General features: G+C 39.7%; 1 protein-coding gene across 5 annotated transcripts in view; it reads left to right on the top strand.

Moving 5' to 3' along the window:
• Nucleotides 1–22379, top strand: part of SH3RF2 (SH3 domain containing ring finger 2) — a 166071-nt gene that overhangs the window by 91612 nt on the left and 52080 nt on the right. For 3 of the 5 annotated variants that reach the window (XM_027841941.1, XM_027841938.1, XM_027841939.1), the window contains one exon: nucleotides 16091–16150. The exons of the other annotated variants lie outside the window; for them this stretch is intronic. In XM_027841941.1, the coding sequence (XP_027697742.1) occupies nucleotides 16091–16150 (60 nt within the window). The remainder of the gene's footprint in view (nucleotides 1–16090; nucleotides 16151–22379) is intronic. 5 annotated transcript variants of the gene reach the window in all.

The following is a 22379-nucleotide window of genomic DNA, read 5'->3' as shown; positions in this document are numbered from 1 at the left end:
GAGTCAGGGAAGTACTTTCCAGTTCCTAGTCTCTTTTTAAAATACCAATGTTCCCTGGAAGATGAGCTCTGTAAGGTAGGTAACATAGGTGTTCTCAATTCCATTTTACAGACTTGGAATCAGAAGATCTGGGTTCAAGGCCTCCTCAGATACTTAGTGGCTGTAAACGCCACAAACATCTTAATTATCATTTTATTCCTGAGTTGACAACCAGCTGGGAGCAAAAAGAGAGCACAGGATAGGCTGGAGCATGGGAGGGTTAGGAACATTTGGTACTCCAAGAAGAAACAAGAGGTACTGGCTGGGCCAGTTCAAGAGTATTTAGGACAGATTTTGCCTACTTTATGATTTTGCTAGATCTCACCCAGCCCTCAGACCCACTGATGAAATGTGTAAATTAGTTATTCCATTCTGTGCTGGGGACTCTTGGGGGCTGCTAACTTCTAGGCGTTCCTTCAGCTCTAGGGTAGCCCTCCAAATACATACTTCTGACTTCCTGATGTTACTGGCTGGTTTTCCATCACTGTGCTCTCATGTCAGGAGAATGAGTTGTTATCTGCCTCTGTCCTTAATATGCTGCTTATCTCTTCCCTCCAGCCTATCTCTAAATCTTCTGGGCCTCATAGAATTCAGTCCTAAGGCATAATTTGGTTGTAGGTTCTCTGTGTCCTGTACTGTGCCCACAAGAAAATGAAAAGAATTGGGATTTTTTTAACTTTACTCTCCTTTAACTTTACTAGGTAAAGCTGTTCAGTATCTCAATGTGCAGAACAAGGAAAATCAGGTACTAACTATAGAATGAGGAATTTAGTAAGAAACATGGAATTCTTTTTCTTGACCTGAACAGCTTGTTAGGTGGATGACAAGAGGGAGAAAACCATGCAATCTTTTTCACTATAGGGCTTTAAAAATAGAATAGATGCTCCCCCAATTTCTGGCAATCAGTCCTATTTTCTAGATTCTCGCTTGAGTGATTTTTCACTATGGCTATGCAAGGTTGTTATCTCACTTTCCATGAGCAAACAGCAGCAAATACAGAGGTTAAGTAACTTATTCACAGTCATCGGAAAAGCTGAAGGCACCATTTGGAATCAAACTTGCAGCCCCTAAAAATCTTATCCAGTGACTTCACCCACTGAGCAACACAACCTCAAGGCACCTACTATCCTTTTAAGAAAAGACCTAAGCTGGTATTAGCCCAGCCACACCACTGAGATAGAATCAGAAGTCCCCTATGATGTGCTGTGTAGCCTTGGGCAAGGAAGGTCCTTAACTTCTCTGTTCATCAGTTTTCTCATTTGCCAGGTGGGATAATATTTACCTGCCAGGGGTACTGTGTGGATTAATCACCTAAAGTTTATCTCATACTCTAAAGATAGATTGTGCTGTTACCATTAAAAAATGACTGTCGTCTTTGTTGTTTATTGTATATTCAGCTCCCTGTAAAGCCTCAGATAGGAGATCTAAAATGATTTTTCTTATCATTTTTTTTCTGCCTTAGTGATGTTTTTTTTTAATCACCAAAAGTGTGTTCCACAGCAGCATGGCCCATGATTGTCACTGTACTCATGGATAGTGTTCCATTATATTCTTGTAGGCCATGGTTCATGCAGTAGATTATATTTTCTCCTTATCTCTATCAATCAGGTTCCACTGCTTTCCTGGTTCCCCCAATTAGAAGTGTTCTCTCCTGCCTTATCTTCCTCTATCATACTCTCAATGTCTCCTTTACCCTTATCACATTCTATTTTGTATCATCTTTATTTGGGTCCATACTACCTGCTCCTCCCCTCCAGTAGATGATAAGCTCCTCGAGAGTAGGGATGATTTTATTTTTCATGTTGGTATTCCTAGCACTGAGGACAGAAAATCTACTTAGTGCATATTGAATCTATAGGAGCATATAGAGAGAGCTAAAAGGGACCTTAGAAGGCATTTGCTACAATGATCTTATTTTACAGCTGAGGATACTGAAGTTTAGAGAAATTGTGCCCTTCCTTGTTCACATGGTAGAACCAGAGTTTGAACCCACATCAGTTGGCTTCAGATCCAATGAGTGGAGGCTTAGGTTGTAACCAAGCCTCCACTTCTGATACTTCATTTGACTTTAGTCAGGCCCTGAGGACAGAAGAACATACAGTAACAGCATACTCCAGAGAAGTGGGTCATTGGGACTTGTTTAGAAGTGAGGAGGCCTCCAGCAGACCCATTTGTGTTTTGGGGGTTTTATAAACTAAACAGTGACCAAATTCTTAGCAGAGAGCTAGCATGGCTTCTGATTTACACCCAGAGGCTGCCTGTCATAACTGGTCATTCACAAATAGATATAGCTTCTCATTTCATGCCCCTGAGAAAATGTGAAAAGGAAGTAGGGGATAGGAATATTTCAGAAGAGTTGCATTCAGAGAAAACTTCATGGAGGACATAGTATCAGAGTTGGACAGGGAAGGGAAAGATTTCAGTAGGCAGGGAGGAAAGACGGTGGCAGAAGTCCATTCTGGAAGGGAAAGACCTCAATAGACAGAGATGGAGGTAGAGGGTGGTAAGGAGGAGAGATGATATGAGCAAAGACCCAGAGATAGGAAAGAATAGGACAAGAATGGAGAATAAGGACTTGTCCAGTTGAGCTAGAACATCAAATACGTGAAGGAGGGACATGTAAGTTAAAGACTGATCGTGAACAGGCCTTAAATGCCAAAATCAAGAGTTTCTGCTGAGAAGCCACAAAAGGTTTTTGAGCAAAAGAGTGAAATGGCCAGAGGACTGTACTAAGAAGATCAGTGATATAACCCTAGAAAGGGACCTTACCTCGGGCAGTTCTATGGAGGAAAAATCAATCAATAAACATTTATTAAGTGCCTACTATATTAAGGGCTGGAAATAAAAAAATAAAAATAAAAAAAGGCAAATGATAGGCCCTGCCCTCAAGGAGCTCATAATCTAATGAATGTACTGAAGTAGAAAAGGTGAGTTCTTTAGATTGAATTAAATAATCTCTTAAGATACCATCTAGATTTGTGATATTATAAATATAAGAAACATAGCGCCCACAAGCAGCCAGCAAGCACACTATGCAAATAAAATCATTAGTGAAATCTTTGAGGGTTTTAAAAAGTAATCATGACAATAGCTGAAACTAAATTGACTAAGAATTCTGAATTCACCATGCTCAAAAACCTTCCAATAACATCCACCGCCAAAACTCCCTTCCTCTCCTCCCAATCTCTAGGGACAGAGAATTAAATGCTCACAATTGCAAGTTGTTGTTGGGTTTTTTTTTTGGGAGGGGGGGGTGAATAACCCTCATGATGTTCTGATATTTGAAAGAAATGGGAAAAAATTTGGTTTTTCACTTGCTTCCTTTCCAATGCAGGTTCTGGTGTTTTGGTAAAATACTTTGTAAATAAGAGCTCTTTGTAAATTGTTTTGTGACCTGTATGTTTTGTTTGGAGATGGAGGCTTTAGGGAATTCCCAGGCAAGCATACTCCTATCACCAAAGCAGATCTTCACCTACTCAGCGATTTACCTTCCTAGAGAGTTGCCCAGTCATCCATCCAGGGTCTAAGGACTTAAAACTCTTGTCTTCTTGACCCTATCCTAACTGTCCACTAAAAGATGCTGCCTTTAATTTATAAATAATCATAGCCAATGAAAGTAATGGAAGGGCAGGGTAAGAGGAACAACCTACTTTGCAAAATCCTTCAACTCTTTGGAAAAAACAAATGAGGGGTTTAAGAAGGAAGGACAGATTGAGAATTATTTATCCGTTTAATGAGTTATCTAATCAGAGTTCATAGTCTCCCTTGGAAAGAACATCTACCACAGTCACCAGCCATGTGGGTTTTTCCTGGACAATTTAAAACCATTGCAGAGAAATGGTGGATGTGGAGGGGGTGGTATAGAAAGAAGGTGAGTCTAGTCTGATGTGTTCCACAAGATCCTCCTGAACCTGTCCTTTCCTCAGGGCTACTCTCCGGTATATTTTCCAGAGTGTTGTGGAAGAGATCCTCTTTTTTATTCCTGTTGCCATTGCCTGTACCCAATTAAGCTTTGTAACCTCAGGCCACTCTGTTCCAGAGAATAGAGATCAGGCAGAATCATCAAAGACAGTGGCCAAAAGGGATGTTCTGTGTAGAAGCCCCAATCTAGAATTCCCTTAGCCGTACTGACTTTATTAGCTGCGTAACTAAGCTTAGTTTGACTGTAGCTACATAAGAAAGCCGGTGTGCTTTCAGTACAGCATTCTAGAGAAACCATAAACCTGGAGAGACTCAGTGAGGTCTTCTAAGGGGAAAGCCTTTCTGCTGATGGAAGCAGATAATTAACCTTGATTCAGCAGTTCTCCCATAAGAGGTACAGCATTACATCATCATTTCACCTAATTAATCTTGGCATTTTGCCCATTGCTGCAACCCAGAATGAGTGGAAGATGGATCCTGTCTGTCCCAGGGTTTGTTAGTTTCTTCTAGTTCTGAAGCATAGTCAATGCCTATGGCCCTGACCCTTCATCCTATTACCCTAGAAATTGAATTGAATTTCAGTTCTGCTAAGGCACACATCATTTCCCAAACAGATGCAAAGAATATAAAGAAGACCTTTCTAGCTGTTAAAGTGGTCCCATGCAGCCTTATAAAGTAAGAGCTAACATTTACATATCACTTTAAGGTTTTGAAAGCACTTTACATGTATTAACTCATTTGATCTTCTGAATCCTTTAAGCTAGGTACTATCATTATCCCATTTTACAGTTGAGGAAACTGAAGCTGAGGTAGTCAAGTAATTTGCTTAGGGTCACAACAGCTAATAAGTGTCTGAGACAGGATTCAAATTGGGATCTTCTAGATTCCAAGTCTAGCATTTTATGCACTACACCACCTGCTTGTGCAGAGGCAATGGTCATCTGTCCAAGAGATTTGAGTTGGAATAGGTTAACCTAGGTTCCACAGGTAAGTCTGTAGATGGATTTCAGGGGATCTTTGAACTTGGGAAAAATTATGGCTTTATTTTCAGACCTCTACCTGAAATTTATCATTTCCTTCAGTTATTTAAAAATATCATTCTGAAAAAGGGTCTGTAGGTTTCACTAGACTCCCAAATGAGTCCATGACACACAAAAAGGATAAACATTTCTGCTTAAGAGTGAATTCCTGCTTGGCATACGAGTTTAGACTAAATGATCTCTCAGGTCACTGACAGCTTAGAGATACTCTGATTCTGTGCCTTTATGTTCAAATTGCTATATGGTTGGGGTGGGGCTGAGAGTGAATCTGATTTTGTTTAGCAAGCAGGCTATGATGTTGTAACTGGTCCCTTTGGCATCAGCGAAGATCAGGCATTGAGATTGGGTGGGTTACTATGGCAATCTCTAAAGCAGCACCCATCTTGAGCAAGCTGCTCCTAAGAAAATTGGGATCTCATCAGAACCCTTCACTAAAGCTTCTTGGGGTTTACACTGTGCATGAATATGTTTTCTTCAACAAAAAAAAAAAAAAAATCTTCAAAGGAAGCAGACCACAGGGAAATCCCATTTAAAAAGAAAAAGAAAAAAGATATTCATTTAATTTTAAATTTACAAAACAGAAGAGATAAGCTATTCATTTCCCCTTTTCCCCACCTCCAAATTATTCAACTTCAGCGGAAAATTTCACAACTAAATGCATAATAATACACTATTTGCATCTGAAAAAGAACATCTTTAAAAATGCAATTCCTGCGTTTTTACTCTACTTCTGGGAGTATGTATGAGAAAATAATTCTCTGGACACAAAGGGCCATCATAGCTGTGACTGATTTTCCCAATTTGCTGGACTGGTCTATCACATTTTTTTTTCCTTCTTCCCTTCCTATGCCTTAGGCCTGAAAGTAGCAAGTGCAAACATTGATTAGAAAACATGCTATTCTTTCAATTCCAAAATGCCTATTTGAGTTTACTTACTGAGAGAGTTGCTAACTGATGATACTCATAATTACACTTCAGTTTCAAAGTCACTATGAACACTAACAGAAATATCACTTACATAATGGGTAGAGAGACAGCCCAGGCATCTGGACCCCCTGAGTTCAAGTGTCACTTCTGACACATACTTGTCTGTGCTACTCAGTCAAGTCACTTTTCCCAGGTAACTCTAAAATGCGGAATAGTTGCAAGCCTGCTTGGTGAAGAGTATTTCCTCACTGGAGGAAACTCCCTAGACAAATGAAATCATAAGCCTAACAAAATTAAAAAGGACATTGGTGAGGAAGAAAAGGTGAAGTCCTTATACTTCCTTAAAATTATATTCAGCACCAAGCTCCATACTGTGAAAATTCTTCCCAGCAGGATTAATGAGAATATTCAGTCACAGGTGCATATTGTAGATTTGGGGATTGGGGGGAGGGGACAGGGCAGAAATGGAACTGGAGATGCACCAAGGTTTGGCCACAGGCAAGTTCCTGAAACCTTAATGTGAAAGTTGATTAGCTGGCTTTTAACTATGACAGATTTCACAATAATCAGTCTCATTTAAATGAAAGAACATTGGGCTAGGGATCCTGAGGCTTTAGGTCTAGACTTTTCCTTATCTCTCAACATACAGCCAAAGAATCTCATAGTGGAAAGGGACCACAGAGGCCTTCTACTCCAAGCTGTGCCTGAACAAGAAATAAGAGGCAGCTAGGTGATGCAGCATGTAGAGTGTTGGACTTGGAGTCAGAAAGACCTGAATTCCAATCCTGCCTGAAACATGTACTAGCTGTGGGACCCAGAACAAGCTGCTTAACCTCTCTCAGCCTCAGTTTCCTCATTTCTAAAATGGGGGAGATAATAAGAGCACCTACCTCCCAGAATTGTTAGAAGGATCAAATGATACAGTGCTTGTATAATTTGCCAAACCTTAAAGAGTTATATAAATGCTAGCTCTTCTTAAGAATACTCATTACAGTACACCCAGAGAAGGGCTCTACTAGTTTCTGCTTGAAGATCTCCAATGAGAGGGAATCCATTAGCTTTTGAATCAGCCTTAACTACTAAGAAAGTTTTCCTCCTCTCAAGCTCAACCATGATTTCTTGTAGCTCCTACTTCTGCTTTCTGGGAGTTTTGCTGTACAGAGAGGCATTTAGGAAAGGTACAAAGCTAAATATGACTTGTCCTGTGTCCTCAGCATTGCCTTGATTGACTAGTGTGATAAGCCTGTCAGAAAAAGAAATTAAAGTAGTCCAATACGACTTGCTCTTGATGAACCCATGCTCACTTGAAGTAATCACTGCTTCTCTTTGTAAGTGCTCATAAACCATTCCTTAATGGAAGCTGGGTAAGCAGAATGACCAGGAATCAAAGTCTATCTTACCAGACTGTGCTTTGAAGAAACTGCCCTCTTCCTCCTTCTGAAAATGGAGAGTTTTGTTCATCTCTAATCAAATGGCACCTCTCCCATTTTCCCCTATTTTTCAAAAATAACAGCCCAGCAATCATATCTACAAGTTCTTTCTGTGCCCTGGGATATAGTTTACCATCCAGGTATGGTGAATTGAGTTCATTCAAGGCAGCTAAAGTCCTCTCTTTTCAATTACCTGGTAACCACAATTGTTCTCTTCTTCCCAAACTGAAGGTCATTCTCCTTGTTAGAGAAAATGGAGGCAAAATAGGAGTTGAGAAGTTCTGCCTTCTCTGTAGATATAATATCACCATCTCTTTCTCCATAAACCACAATCTGATCTATCTCTTTGGTCTTCTTCTTACACCAAATATAGGTTTGAAAGCCTTTTGTTCACCATCATTAGCTTTCATCAAAAACCTCAGTCCCTTCTGGGCTTTAGAATCTTAGACATGATTCCTTTTTTTCTTTATTTTTTATTTCAGTTGTATTTTATTTTCAGTTCTGAATTCTCTCTCTCTTACATTCCCCTCTTGCACCCATTGAGAGAGCAAGAAAAACAGAACCCATTATAAGTATGTATAGTTAAGCAAAACAAATTCTTGTATTAGCCTTGTTAAAAAAAAAAATGCTCTTCAGTCTGAACTCTGAGTCCATCCCCTCTTCATCTGGAGGTGGATAGCATGTTTCTTACAATAAGTCATATGGAATTGTGGTTGGTCATTGTATTGATCCGATTTTCTAAGTGTTTCGGAGGTCTTTGTCAGACCTTATTCTTACAGGACCGTGCTGCTGATTAATTGATGTTCAATTGCTTACACTTGTGTGTCCCTTGAAAATCTAAGTTGCTTGATGAGCTCCTATGGTCCTGTTTTTAGATAGCTCCTCCTTTTCTTACATACTGGATTCAGTAGTGTTTGTCACCAAAATTTCATTCCTGAGAGCATCGCATCTCTCTTGATCTGACTTTGCTGAAGAATCATAGACCTTGGAATCCTACCTATATTTTCTTTGAACTCTTTGAATCTGTTCCTTGAAACCTAATGCAAGTCATTTGTGCCTTTCTGGACCTTAGCCTCCTTATTTGCAAAATGAGGAATTAGGCTAGAGGTGATCTCTAAAGTTGCATCCATCTCTAATAATCATTTTGATTCCACTTAAAAATGTATTAAGCACTTACCATATGTAGAACATAGCAATGGGCATAAGTGGGGAGGGGAAACAAAAATAAAATAATCCCTGTTTTCAAAGAATTTACGTTCTAGTGGAGGATGCCCTACATATACAAATAAGTCAAATACACAATAGAGAGTAGTAGAAGCAAAGAAAAGGTGTAGAGAAGGTGTTTTAGGAATTTTTTTTTTTTTAAGGAGAAGAGAGAAGACTTTCAGCTAGGTAGATCAGGGTTACTCATGTGTAGGAAGAAGCATTTGAACTGAGCCTTGAAGGAAAGTTAAGAATTCAGAAATTCAGAGATGAGGAGGGAGGCATTCTGAATATGAGGAAACACTTTGCAAATGCACAGAAGCGAGGAGATGGCATGTTGAGTCCCAGAAATAACTAGTACTCAAGTCTGGCTAGAATGTAGAGTTCTTGAAAGGAAGTAATACAAATTAAGACTAGAAAGGGAGGTTGGAGCCAGATCATGAAGAGTTTGCATTTTATCCTTGAAATACTAAGGAGCCACTGAAGATATTTCTTTTTAAAGAAGGAAGCAATATTGTCAGGCATGTGCCTTAGAAAGATTATTTTAAAGGGCAACTAGGTGGCACGGTGGATAGAGCTCCAGCTTGGAGTCAGGAGGACCTGAATTCAAATGTGACCTTAGACACATGATACTCACTAGCTGTGTGACCCTGGGCAAGTCACTTAGCCCCAATTGCCTGGCAAAAAAAAAAAAAGATAATTTTATGTGAAACATAGATTGGAGAGGGAGACACTGAAAGCAAAGAGACCAATTAAGATGCCTCTACAGCAATCCAGACAAGTGGTGAAAAGGACCTGAACCTGATTCATGGCCATGTGAGAGGATGAGCTATTAAAAGAGATGCTGTGGAAGTAGAATTGATAGGATTTGCAATTAATTTGTTATGAAGGTTGAATGAGAGGGGAGACTAAAAGATGGTCAGAGGTTTTGAACCTGGCTGATTAGGAGGGTGGTGGTACCCTCAAAGAAACAGGCAAAATTGGAAGAATGAGTGATGGGGGAGATGACGGGTTCAGTTTGGGACATGTTAAGTTTGAAGTGCCAGTAGGACATTCCAGGGGACATTCAGGTAAAGATGTCCAGCAGGCAGTTAGAGATGTGGAGCCAGAATTCAGGAGAGAGATTAAGGCTAGATTATAAATTAAAGATTCATCAGCATAGGGGTGATCATTGAATCCATAGGAACCTGTATCACAATCAAGAGAATGAATGGGTGGATGAATGAATGGGAGGCAAAAAAGCATTTATTAAGTGCTTACCATGTGCCAAGCTTTGTGCCAAGCCCAGAGAATACAAAAACAAACAAGCCAAATAGTCCCCACTTTCATGAGGTTTAAATCTTAATAGAGTAGCAGTTCTCAGACCCCTTTACAGTCTTAAAAATTAATGAGGACCTCAAACAGCTTTTGTTTACGTGGGTTATATCTGTCAACATTTTCTATATTTGAAATTAAAACAAATGTATTTAAAATATTAACTTATTTATTTACTTAAAATAATAATAGTGAAGAACCCATATTGACATAAATAATTTTTATGAAAATATCTATATTCTCCAAAACAAAAAAAATTAGGGAGAAGAGTGGCATTGTTTTATATATTTTTGCAAATCTTTAATGACTAGATTAATAGAAGACAAGTGGATTCTCATATAGTCTTCTGCTTTCAGTCTTTTGCAATATATTGTTTTGGTTGAAATATATAAAGATAATCCAGCCTCACACAGGTATGTGGTTGAGAAAGGGAAGAATATTTTAGTAGGCACATAATATCTTAGCATTATTGTGAAATAATAACCTCACAGACTGCCTGAAAGTTGGGGATTCTCAGGGGTCCATAGACCACATTTTGAGAACAGTTCTAATAGGACATCATGACACGTATTTGGTAGCCCAAGCTGCAGTCAGAGGCGGAGGTTGGGGAGTAGGTAGTGTAGCATGGAGATGGCCAGGGAGTAATGTGATGAGCCTGAGACAAGGCAAAATTACATAGAGACCGTAGAGAGAAGGTCAGAGGAACATAGATTTAGAGTTTGAATGGACCTTAGAAGTTATCTCTTACCTCCTCACTTTATAGATGAAAATCACAAAGCTAGTACAAAATTCAAACTTAGTTCTTCCCTCACTCCACATCCAACAATCTTGAGAGAAAAGAGCTCGGGACATTCATGGGGGATTCCTGGGGGAAATATTCATGCTTAGGTGACAGATATTCATAGGATTGTAGATCTAGAACTGGAAGGAACCCAAGAGGTCATCTAGTCCAACCCTGTCACCTTACTGAGGTTCAGGAGGTTGTGGCATACTCAAGGCCAGAGGTAGGTTTTGACCCCGGTTCCTTTGCCTCAGGTCCAAAACTCTTCCCAAGATGACTGATTAACCCACTTCTCCTGGGTATTTCCCACTCCCCTGACCTCTATGACACTGTTTCCTCTTGTTCTCCTTCTGAAGGTCCTTTCTTGGGTTAATCAGTCGTGTCAAAGCTACAGAAAGGTCTGAAAAGATGAGGACTGAGAGAAGGCCACTGGACTTATTAATTAATAATTGGCAACCACTGAAAAGGGGATTTTCATAAAGGAGTGGGGTGAAAAGCCAGGTTGCACAGGGATGAGAAGTGAGAAGGCAACAAGGAAATAGAAATAGCAAGTCTAGGTCATTCTTCCTAAGATTTTGAAAAGAAAATGAGGTATAGGTGAATGGCATGGTCAAAGGAAGTTTTTTTTAAGGATAGAAGAGAAAAAAAATTTAAAATAAAATAGAAAGGATAGAAGAGACCTTAGAATGGCTATAGCTGTTGGAGATAGAAATGGAAATAGAAAGTAACGAAGCTGGGGGATGATTAATGAAGCAAGCGGCAAAAGGAGGCAGTAAAGAATGGAATCATGGGCAAAAGTAGAGGGATTGATCTTGTCAAGGAGAAGGACTACCTCATCCTATGGGACTGGAACTGAGGAACGGAGGAAAGGTGAAGATATAGAAAGGTTCTGAGGTGTGGAGATGGGAGTTGGAGGAGTTAATGATGGATGGCCTCAATTTCCTCAGTAAAATAGAAGGCAAGGTCATTTACTGGGGGTCAGGGAGAAGAAGAAGGGTGAGGGGTGGCATTTAGACTTGGAGGAGTGAAAAAAGTGTAGAATAGATGCTGTTCAAAGCATGATAGTTGATAAGAGATTTTAGAAGAATCAAAATCCTCAAGAATGAGAGCAAAGAATGAGTCTGTGAACTGAGTGATGAATTAATGAGGGAAAAAAGGAGAAGGATCTGGAGGTCAGTAGATGGCGGCAGCAAGGACTTGGACAGGTTGATGAAGATAAATAAAATGTCTTTCAAAGAGGCATAGGTTCCTGAGGGATGGTGGCAGGAAGGTTTAGAATAGTAATAATAATAAAAGCTAGAAGTTATATAGTGCTTTAAGGTTTGCAAAATGCTTTATAAATATCGCATTTTATCCTCACAACAATCCTGGGAGGTAGGTGCTATTAGTATTCCTGTTTTACAGATGAAGAAACTGAGGCAGACAGAGGTCAAAGGACTTGCCCAGGGTCACATAGCTAGAACTTATGTGTCTGAAGCTAGATTTGAACTCAAGTCTTCCTAAGTCAAGGTCCAGCACTATACCTTCCTTCCTTTCTTCCTTCATGTATGGGATACAAGTAGGTAAGTTTGGCTGGAAAACAGAGTATATGAAAAGAAAAGAATATAGCCTGGAAAGATAGAATGAAACCAGACTGAAAAAAGCTTAAAATGCCAGAGGAATTTATCTTTTACATAACAGGAAAACATTGAAACTTCTTAAGCTTCTTAAGCAGGAAATGATATGGTCAGACTTTTGCTTTAGTTCTTGTGTTTAGAGGCAGCTCATGGTCCGGTGGATAGAGCTCTAGGCCTGGAGTCAGAAGACCTGAGTTCAAATCCAGCCTCAGACAGTTACTAACTGTGTGGCCCTGGGCAAGTAATGTAACGTCTGTTTGCCTCCATTTCTTCAGCTGTAAAAATGGGGGTAATAATAGCACCTGCCTCACAAGGGTTGATGGAAGGATCAAATGAGATAAAATTTGCAAAAGTCCTTAGCATAGTGCCTGGCACATAGTGCTACATAAATGCTTATTCCCTTCCCTCCAGGATTGTCAATTTGCCAGCTATCTGGAGTAATAGAAAGTAAATTCCTGGAGCATAGGGACTGTTTCATTTTTGCCTTTATGTCCCCAGTGCTTTACAATTGCTTGTTGATTGGTGAATTGGAGTGGGGAGAGTCTGAGGAGACTAATAAGGAAACTGTTACTGTAGTATAGGGGAGAAGTGATGAAGGCTTGAACAAGTAAAGAGAAGGAGATGGCTTTGAATAAAGGTGTTCTGGAGGTAGCATCAACAAGACTTGGAAACTTATTGAGTATAAAGTGTCAGGAAGAGTGAGGAGTTGAGGAAGATTCCAAAGTTGTGGACCAGAGTGACTGGAATAATGGTGTTTCCCTTGACAGAAATAGGGAAGTTAGAAGGATGAATGGATTTAGGGAGAAAGAGAATGAGTTCTCTTTTGGACATAATGAGTTTGAGATGCCAATAGGACATCCAAATGGAGACTGGAGCTCAGGAGAAAGATAAGGGCTTTGTAGAGTTGAGTAAAGTTATGGAATATATGGAGTTGGGAGTCATTTGCATAGACATAATAACTGAAGTCATAGGAGATGAACTCATAGTCAGAGGAAATGTGGATAGAAGAGGGAACAAGGCACAGCCTTGAGGAATGCTGTTAGGAGATTGGACATGGATGATAATATAGAAGAAAAGACTGAGAAGGACCAATCACATGGGTAAAAGGAAAGAAAAGTATCATAAAACCCAAGTAGGAGACAATATTCAAAAGGAGGATGTGGTCAAAAGTAGCAAATGATACACAGAGACCTAGAAGGATGAAAACTGAGAAAAGCCAACAAGATTTAGCAATTAAGAGATCACTAGTAACCCTGGAAAGAGTAGCTTAAGTTAAGTGACCCTCAGGTTTAGAGGATTCATAGCTCCCTGGCAGTGATTTGGTGGGGTAGGGTAGCTTTAGTAAAATGAGAAAGGAGAGTTTGACACTGTTGTACACAGTATAGATACACACACACACACACACACACACACACACACACACACACACGTAATTGGATCAGCCTTGGTTTCATATGATCCAACTTCAGTCATGAAGACTACTCAATTATCATTCCATGGCTCATTTTTCCCCCTCCCAAAAATCTTCATAGGAACATCAAAATCTTATTTGTGTTTTGCAAAGATGCAGCACCCTACAAGCAACTGAGGCCCCCGAGGAACTAAGGTAATATGTCTATTAAAAGGTGTCTAAGCCACAGAGAAGGGACTTTCATCCTAGTCCAGTTAGCAAGGAAATTGTCATAGTTCTCCTAATAGAATGTGCTATTCTTCTCCAAACCTGCATCCTGGAATTCAATTACATAAGCCTAGCAAAACTTGAGGAACCACCTGCTCGGTTCCCCACCTCGTACACTTGTCCTAGGGCCAGTCTAGTGTCAGATTCCCTTTCCTTATCTTTTGGGTCTATTCTTCCTTTGCTCTAACATCCACTGCCCTTGTCCCAGCCCTAGGCTACCACTACCACCACCTTTCAGCATTGTCCTGTAGATATCAGCTTGCCTCGGGAAGCCCTCACATTTGTCCAGCATTTGCTGTTTCCGTCTGTTGTTGCCAACTCACATTCTTCATCCCCACCATAACCCTGGAGGCCCCATCTATCTTCCATGAGGCTCTTTCTGCTAGTAGCCCCTATTCTGTGGCATTTTATACACCCATACCTTAGGGTTTTCTTTGATTATGTGCACAGGAGGGACCATAGGGCTTCCCAGATTACCTTAGAACTGCTTAAATTCTTTAATCCTGAATGCTCTTTGTATATACCTTTTACACACACACACACACACACACACATTTGTCAACACCTTCTGTGGTTCTTTGAAAGCTTTTATTACCTAAGACTTAACAATGTGACCTTGAGCAAGTCACTTATCTCTTAGGAGTACATTCTATATATCCATACGTGAGTCACTTAACTTCATGTCTATAATATGAGGATTGGACTAGTTGATCTCTCAGGTTTTTCCTATCTCTAAAAACAGATGTTTATATAGAAATGGGGCTTCAAAAGGAGAGGCAGAGGGATACCTAAGATAACCCCCAGCCAATTTATCTCTAACTTTCCCAAAGACTAACCTTGGTAGCTTTAGAGATTTGAGACAATACCTTCCCTCTGCTTAATGATCTGCCTCCTTTAAAAAGAAATATCTGAACCTCTCAGGACTTCTGCCCAGGGAAGGGCCACTCCTACAAAGTGAAACGTCTTACCCATATATGGAAGAAATATGTACCTATCAGAGCTGCATCCCTAAGCTCAATTCCAGTGGATGAAAGGTGACCAGCCTACCCTCAGGGCTGGCAGAGGAGGGGCTGTTTGAAGATAACAAGCAGCAAGGTGTCAGCCATAGTCAGGGCAGTAGCGTTCAGAGTGACCCACCTAAGGACAGAGGAAGAGGAAGTAGCTAGCTTTTGTGGAAAATGCATAGCGAAGGCCCTAACATTGAAAGAAAAGGAAAATGAAAGTAAAAGGAAAACCTGCAAAAGGTATTGAAGAGAAAGCCTTCATAAACCATCTTAAAATCCAGTTGTACTGCTAAGTTATCTTCACTGACTCCTTCCCAGCTATGGTGAAACTGGAAGAGGAGATTATGCTGGAGATTAGAGCCCTGAAATCAATTAGTGTTAATGAACAAAATAAAGCTCTACATATAACTCATTAAAAACAGACAAATAGTTGCTAGGTAAGTGACAAGTACTTTAGCTGGTAAACTAAACAGGGTCATAGAAAAGTTGTGGGGGGGAGGTGGGTGCAGTACAGAGGAATGACAGTGGGTGTGGTAATACCTAGGTTTATTCATCATTTGAAATCATTCCCTCCTTCTTTCCCTCCCTCTCTTCCTTAAGCTCTTGCCAAGTCTGAATTTCACAAAGCCAAAACCAAGGCCAATATCCTGCCCCATGTCCCTCATTAATGAATGCAACAAGACTTCATCATAAAATTATCTGGATATCTAGGATTATGAAATCTTTGGAATAATTGACAGATTACTAGGAGCAGGTGAAACCTTTCTTTTCCTGGCTTGGTGGAGAAGAGAAACCTCTTTCGAAGACCCAGAAAATGGCCTTTGAAAGACTCTCTGAAGCCTTTCTTGTTCTTCTGGGAGACCTATAACCTTTAAATTGTCTCTCTATTTCCTGTCTTTGAGATCAATGTTTTTTCTTGTATGGGAATCACATGTTCTTTTAATGTTATTGCTTTTTGCTTCAGTTATTAGTTTGTCCTTCACTTCTGTGTATTTTCATTCCCTATCAGTTATTCTTTTGTTTCTTTGGCTAGGTTTACTACTACAGTTTTAAGTTTTTCTACTCTATGGATTATTTTTGCTGTGCTAACCATAAATTCTGTTTTCATAACTCCTATTTCTCTTTTAAACCATTCAGGAACATCCGGCTGTGATTCCATGCTCTCTTGGGAATTCACAGTGTCCTCTGCCTTCTCAGGTATTGATCCATTTTCCTCTATCTTGCAGTATTTATTCATAGATGTCTGCCTTGCTTAGCTGATGTGGAGGCCATTTCCCCTTCTGTTATTAATATTTTCCCTGTTGTTTTATCTACATATATTCAAAGTCTTTAACTGAGTTTTTTTTAACCCAAGGTTTTCAGTAATTTCCTATTTTTTTTTTCCTTTATTGTTCACTTTCTGACTCCTTACTATTTGATTACTATTTCCCTGGAGACTGAACCTCAAAGCTCTATTGGCCTCCTTTTACATGAAGGTATTCATATTTCACTGGCCCTGGTGTCTTCTCCAAATTTCTCCTAGGGGACAGAACTGGCCCCAGCTGGATACCAGTCCCCTTTCCTTAGGCTTACCTGTGGATCACTGTACACTAGCATTATATCCCAGTTCCCGCTGTTCTACAGTTTTCTAGCTAAGTACTGTTGTAATACAGAGCACAGCCACACTGAAGTCCCAAACAGCAAACTTTTAACTTTGGTTTTCTGTAGCACTGGGAGGTGTGGAAGACATAGCTGAGTTCTGTTGCAAGCCCATGGGTTGACTTTGTGCATTCCTGCCAAAGGGTGTTAGCCAGTGGAGGAAGGAGTGCTGAGTGAGCATATTTTGGGTTAGGAATTAGCTTTTTGTCCTGTTAGTTCAGGATTTGGATTTGTTTTTGTTTTTGTTTTACCTCATTAGAGTTCTCAGTGTCTTAGAGCAATGCATTACTGCCTGCAACAGTCCTGAGTGCAGCCCAAACCAGACTAAAATGTGATTGGGAAATACTTAACAAAATATATAAAAATACAAACACAAATAATGTTAATATGTGATTTCCTAAGTCATTATGCAGCCCACAAGAGTCCTTACATATGGTTTAGTGGCCACATTTCTCTTTGAGTTTGATAACACTGTCAGAGTATAGACACAGTTGAAATTGCATTATCATTCATGCATAATTCCTGTTTTGGAGAGGCTTGAGAGGTTGTGACAATTGGAGAAAGTGGCTAGTCTTCCACCTTGTTGTTCTCATGACCCCTGAAGCCTTTTAAATTTCCCAGGCTTCTATTCCCTTCTGCTCTGAACTGTCAGTTTTTGAAGTTATTCCTCCATGATACTATCTTATAATAGTTTTGTATATTTTTCATTACTTATCTTTGTCATTCTTTTTGTTTACAAGGGACTGTGTTCATTCTTCTATTCCTGAGAATACCTAGGCTGGGCACACAGTAAGCATTCACTTAATGCTTTCTTTTTTTTATATAAAGTGAGATGTTGGTGAAGAGAGAGCTGTTGAATAGTACAGTTGTTATTGTGGTCCAACCTTATCTTGTGAGTAAAATGACACCAGACTCTGAGGGAAGGAAAACACCGGAAGGGATGGAGAGAACATAGAGGATGTGAAAGAGGAATAATAAAAAGAGAGAATAAGCTTGGTTAATGGAAGTTTTGCATTCCATACCATCCAGAAGCCTCTATACCAATAATGCTTCAAAGAGGATTCTGGTTTGTTAAAAATAGGAAAAATAATCTCTTTCCTTTCTACCTTAAACTACTATTTTAAGAATGTATGTATTTATATGTGTGTACACATACATATGGTATACATATATATATATATATATACACACATATATATCTTACTCACAAGTATTTTAGATATGCATATTCTGTGTATTTATATATGTGTGTGTGTGTGTGTGTGTTATATGTGTGCTAGTGCTTTGGGGTTTTTTGGGTTTTTTCTTTTTATAAAAAACTTTATTTTTAATTTGTGGGATAAAACAATCATTTCTATTACATAGTATAATAAAAAAGATGATTGCATAGGAAACTGAAAATCTACTTTGCACAACTTGCTATTGCTTTTAAATATATATAAAATTATCATGTAAATTTTTTTCTCCCCCCCTTGCTTACCAATAGACCCAAATAGGTGTATGCGTGTATGTTCGTGTGTGTGTGTGTGTGTGTATGTAAAATTATTCTATACATACATCTAATTATCTGTACTTTCTCTGGATGTAGATAGCATCTTTCTTCGTATGTCCTTTATAGTTAATTTGGGTATTTATAATATTCAAAATAATTTATTCATTCAAAGTCATTCTTAAAACAATATTGTTGTTACTGTATACAATATTCTCTTGGTTCTGCTCATTTCACTCTTCATTATTTTGTGAAGTCCTTCCATGTTTTTCTAAAATCATGGAGTTCATCATTTCTTATAGCACAGTAGTATTCCATCACACTCATATACCACAACTTTTTCAACCATTCCCCACTTGATGGACATCCCTGCAATTTTCAGTTCTTTGCCACCACAAAGAGAGATGCTATATACATTTTAGAATATTATAGGTTATTTTCATTTTTCCCTGTCTTTGGAAATGGACCAAGTAGTGGTATTGCTGAGTAGTTTAATAAGTCTTTGGGCATAATTCTAGATTGCTCTCCAAAATGTTTGGATCATTTTACAATTCCACCAACAATGGATTAATGTCCCATTTTTTCCATATCCCCTCCAACATTTGTCACTTTCCCTTTCTATTATTTTAGCTAATCTGGTAAGTATAAAATGGGATCTTAAGGTTGTTTTAATTTGCATTTCTCTAATCAGTAATGATTCAGAGCATTTTTTCATATGACTATAAATTGCTTTGATTTCTTCATTGGAAAACTGCCTGTTTATATCCTTTGACCATTTATCACTTGGGGAATGACTTATATTCTTTCAGATTTGACAGTTCTTTATATGTTTTAGATATGATACCTTTTCTGATAAGCTGTCTATAATTTTTTCCCCAACTTTTTGCTTTCCTTCTGATCTTGGCTAAATTTGTTTTACTTGTACAAAAAACTTTTTAAAGTTTTTCTGAAGAAAAAGCCCCTGCAGAAGGTGGGATTTGAGAGGAACCTTGAAGGACAACAGGGAAACTAAGAAACTGAGTTAGGGAAGCAAAGCATGACAAGTGCAAGGTGGTTCAGATATGCTGGAGGCAGCTCATGCCAGCTAGCAGATATCAATTGGTAAATTTTCAGTGTGAGCATTTATACCTTGGAATCAACAAATGCTACAGATCAGGGCTTGATTTATTATTTTGTTGATTGTCTAGACTAAAGAAAGTAATGGAGAAAAATGTTAATAGTGTAGATTAAACTAAAAAATGCATTATTCCTTTTTGGAGAGCATTGTTAAACATTTTCCAGTACACCCCTGGGAGATAGCCAATGAAAAGGCACAGAGACAGAAAATGGAGTGTTATGAGCAAGAAACAGCAAGTGGTCCAGTTTTGCTGGATCACAGAATATGTGGAGGGGGGATGGGGGAGTGGAAAATGAAAGAAGACTGAAAGAGTAGGCAGGGGCTTGGTTAACAAAAGCTTTCAGTGTCAGAGGAGTTTATATTTGATCCTGGAGGGGATAAGGAGCAGCTAGAGCAAGAGTCACTGTCAGATGTAAGCTTTAGAAAAATAATCTTGAGTGGAGGAAGATTGGATGGATTGGAGTGGGGATTAACTTGAGGCTGGGAGATCAGTTAGAAGGCTATTGAAATTGTCCAGGGAAGGGGTTTATACTATGGTGGTGGCTGTGTGAGTGGAGAAAAGGAGACCTGTGTGAGAGATGTTGTGAAGGCAAAAACAACACAATTTGGCAAAGGCCTGTATGTGTGGAATGCCTGTGAGTGAAGAGCTGAAGATGACACTGAGGTTGCTGGCATGAGAGACAAGAAGAGTGGTGGATATCACAGCATGAAATGAAGGGCACAGTGGGGGTGCGGGCCCCCTCGTCCTTCAGTACCAGAGGGAGGAAAAAGATGGAATGAAGGAAGTTTTCAGTGGCGTTGAGGTTGTGACGGAAGAGATATGAGGGAGCTCATGTTAGATGGCCTCAGTCTTCTTGAGAAACCAAATCATCAGCCAAGGGAACAGCATCAGGAACTAGAGGAAAGAGGTTCTCAGAATATACAGATTCTTTTTTTTTTTTTCAGAATTGAAAGGGATCAGAGGCCATCTAGTTCAACCCATACCTGAAAAAATAATTCCTTCTACAATATTCTCAACAAGTTGTTGCCCAAAGGCAGCTAGGTGGCACAGTGGATAGAGCTCTGGCCCTGGAATCAAGAGGACCTGAGTTCAAATGTGGCTTCAAATACTTACGAGCTGTGTGACCCTGGGCAAGTCACTTAACCCTAATTGCCTTGAAATAAAATTTTAAAAAAGTCATTACCCAGTCTTTGTTTGAAGGCCTCAAATGAAGGGAAAATCTGTTAACTCCCAAGGTAGGTCATTTCACTTTGGAATAACACTAATTGTTAGGAGGTTTTTCCTTAGTCCAGACCTAAATTTGGTTCTTCAGTTCCTCCCATTGTTTCCAGTTCTGCCCCCTGGGACCAAGCCAAATAAGTCTAATCTTTCTTGTACATGATTATTACCCTTATAAACAGAAGGTTCCTCATAGCTACTGTCGGGTATGAGAAAGAGTTAGAGATCAATAGTAGTGTGGCCTTGCATAATAAAGACCCATTTGGAGCTAGAGTGGATGAAATCTAGTCTGCAGTTTCACAACTTTTAGGATCATTCAGAGGCAGGAGCTTGGGAGTAAGAGTTGAAGTGGCAGATATAATGATGGCCCAGGGTTAGGAATTAGCACGAATAATGAAAGGACAAAGGGGAAAGGGATTCAAGGGTAAAGAGCAGGGCCTTGATGGAATGGCTTAGTTGTTGTCCTTAGGTTGAAGAGGACCACAATGACGTCATTATGTTTGAGTCAAATTATGGTGTGTCCAACTGTGGCTGATCAGACCAATACAAGGTCAGAATGCTCTGCCACAAGTCGGACAGAAATAGTCCGTGTGAACATTTGGGGTGGATTCTCTAAATTTGTGCATCTCACCTTTCTTTTGAACTACTTCAATTCTGCTTTGCTCATAGAGCACAGCTCTTTCTCTGATGAGGGCATGCCATGATGAGCAGTCCAGTGCCAGTGTCTCCCATGTCACACAATCAATTCCAAAGTTCTTACAAGAGACCTTGAGAGGGTCCTTGTATCACTTTTTCCAACTACCATGTGAAACGCTTGCCCTGTGTGAATTCTCCATAAAATAGTCTTTTTGGCAAGCATATTTTTGGCATTCAAACAATGTGGCCAGCCCATCACAGTTGCGTTTTCTGCAGTAGGGTATTAATGCTTGGCAGTTTAGTTCAAGAAAGGACCTCAGTGTCTGATGTCTTATCCTGCCAAGTGATCTTCAGAATCTTCCTAAGATAATTCAAATGGCAGTGATTCAGTGTCCTGGCATGGTGCTGATGTACTGTCTAGGTTTCACAGGCATACAACAATGAGGTCAGCACAACAGCACTGTAGACCTTGACTGTGGTAGTCAGTCAATCTCTTCTCTCCCACACTTTCCTTCGGAGCCTCCCAAACACTGAACTAGCTCTGGCAATGAGTGCATCAACCTTATCAATGTGTACTTCCTTAGAAAGCATACTGCCAAGGTAAATGAACTTACCCACAGTATTCAAAACTCCATTTGCTGTAACCAGTGGTTCCACAATATGGATGGTGTGGTGATGTCTGATGGAGCACCTGTGTTTTCTTGTTGTTTATTATTATGCCAGAATTAGCACAAGCAGCAGAGAATCAATCCATACTTTGTCGCATCTCAACTTCAAAGGCTGCATTGAGTGCAACAAACAAAATGTCATGCACCAACATTCCCTCCACTTTAATCTTGGCTTGTAGCCTTTTTTGAGTTGAAGAATTTACCATCAGTGTAGTAACTGACCTTGATACTGTGTTCATCTTCATTGAAGGTGTTTGACAGCATGGCTAAAAACATCAGGCTAAAAAGCATAGGAGCAAGTACACAGCTTTGTTTCACTCCATCGGTGACTGGGAAAGTGTAAGAGCATAGTCCATTATCCAGAACCTGGGCAAGCATGCTGTCGTGAAATTGACATGTGACTTTTCCAGGCAACCAAATTTTGACATAATTTTCCATAAGCCCTAATGACTGACAGTATCAGAGACCTTGGTCAGATCTATTTATGTTGTGTACAGACCTCTGTTCTGCTCCTGGCATTTCTGGAGGTGTCGAGCTGCACATACCATATCAACCGTTCCTCGTCCCTTTCTGAAGCCACACTGGTTCTCAGGCAGATGACCATCTTTCAGGTGAAGGATCAGTGGGCCACTTGCAGGAAACTAAACTTCAGGGATAGG

Source organism: Vombatus ursinus, unplaced genomic scaffold (assembly GCF_900497805.2).
Source record: "Vombatus ursinus unplaced genomic scaffold, bare-nosed wombat genome assembly UNPS02014863.1, whole genome shotgun sequence".
NCBI lineage: Eukaryota > Metazoa > Chordata > Mammalia > Diprotodontia > Vombatidae > Vombatus > Vombatus ursinus.
Note: the sequence above shows the minus strand (reverse complement) of the source record. Positions and strands in the feature narration are given on the sequence as shown.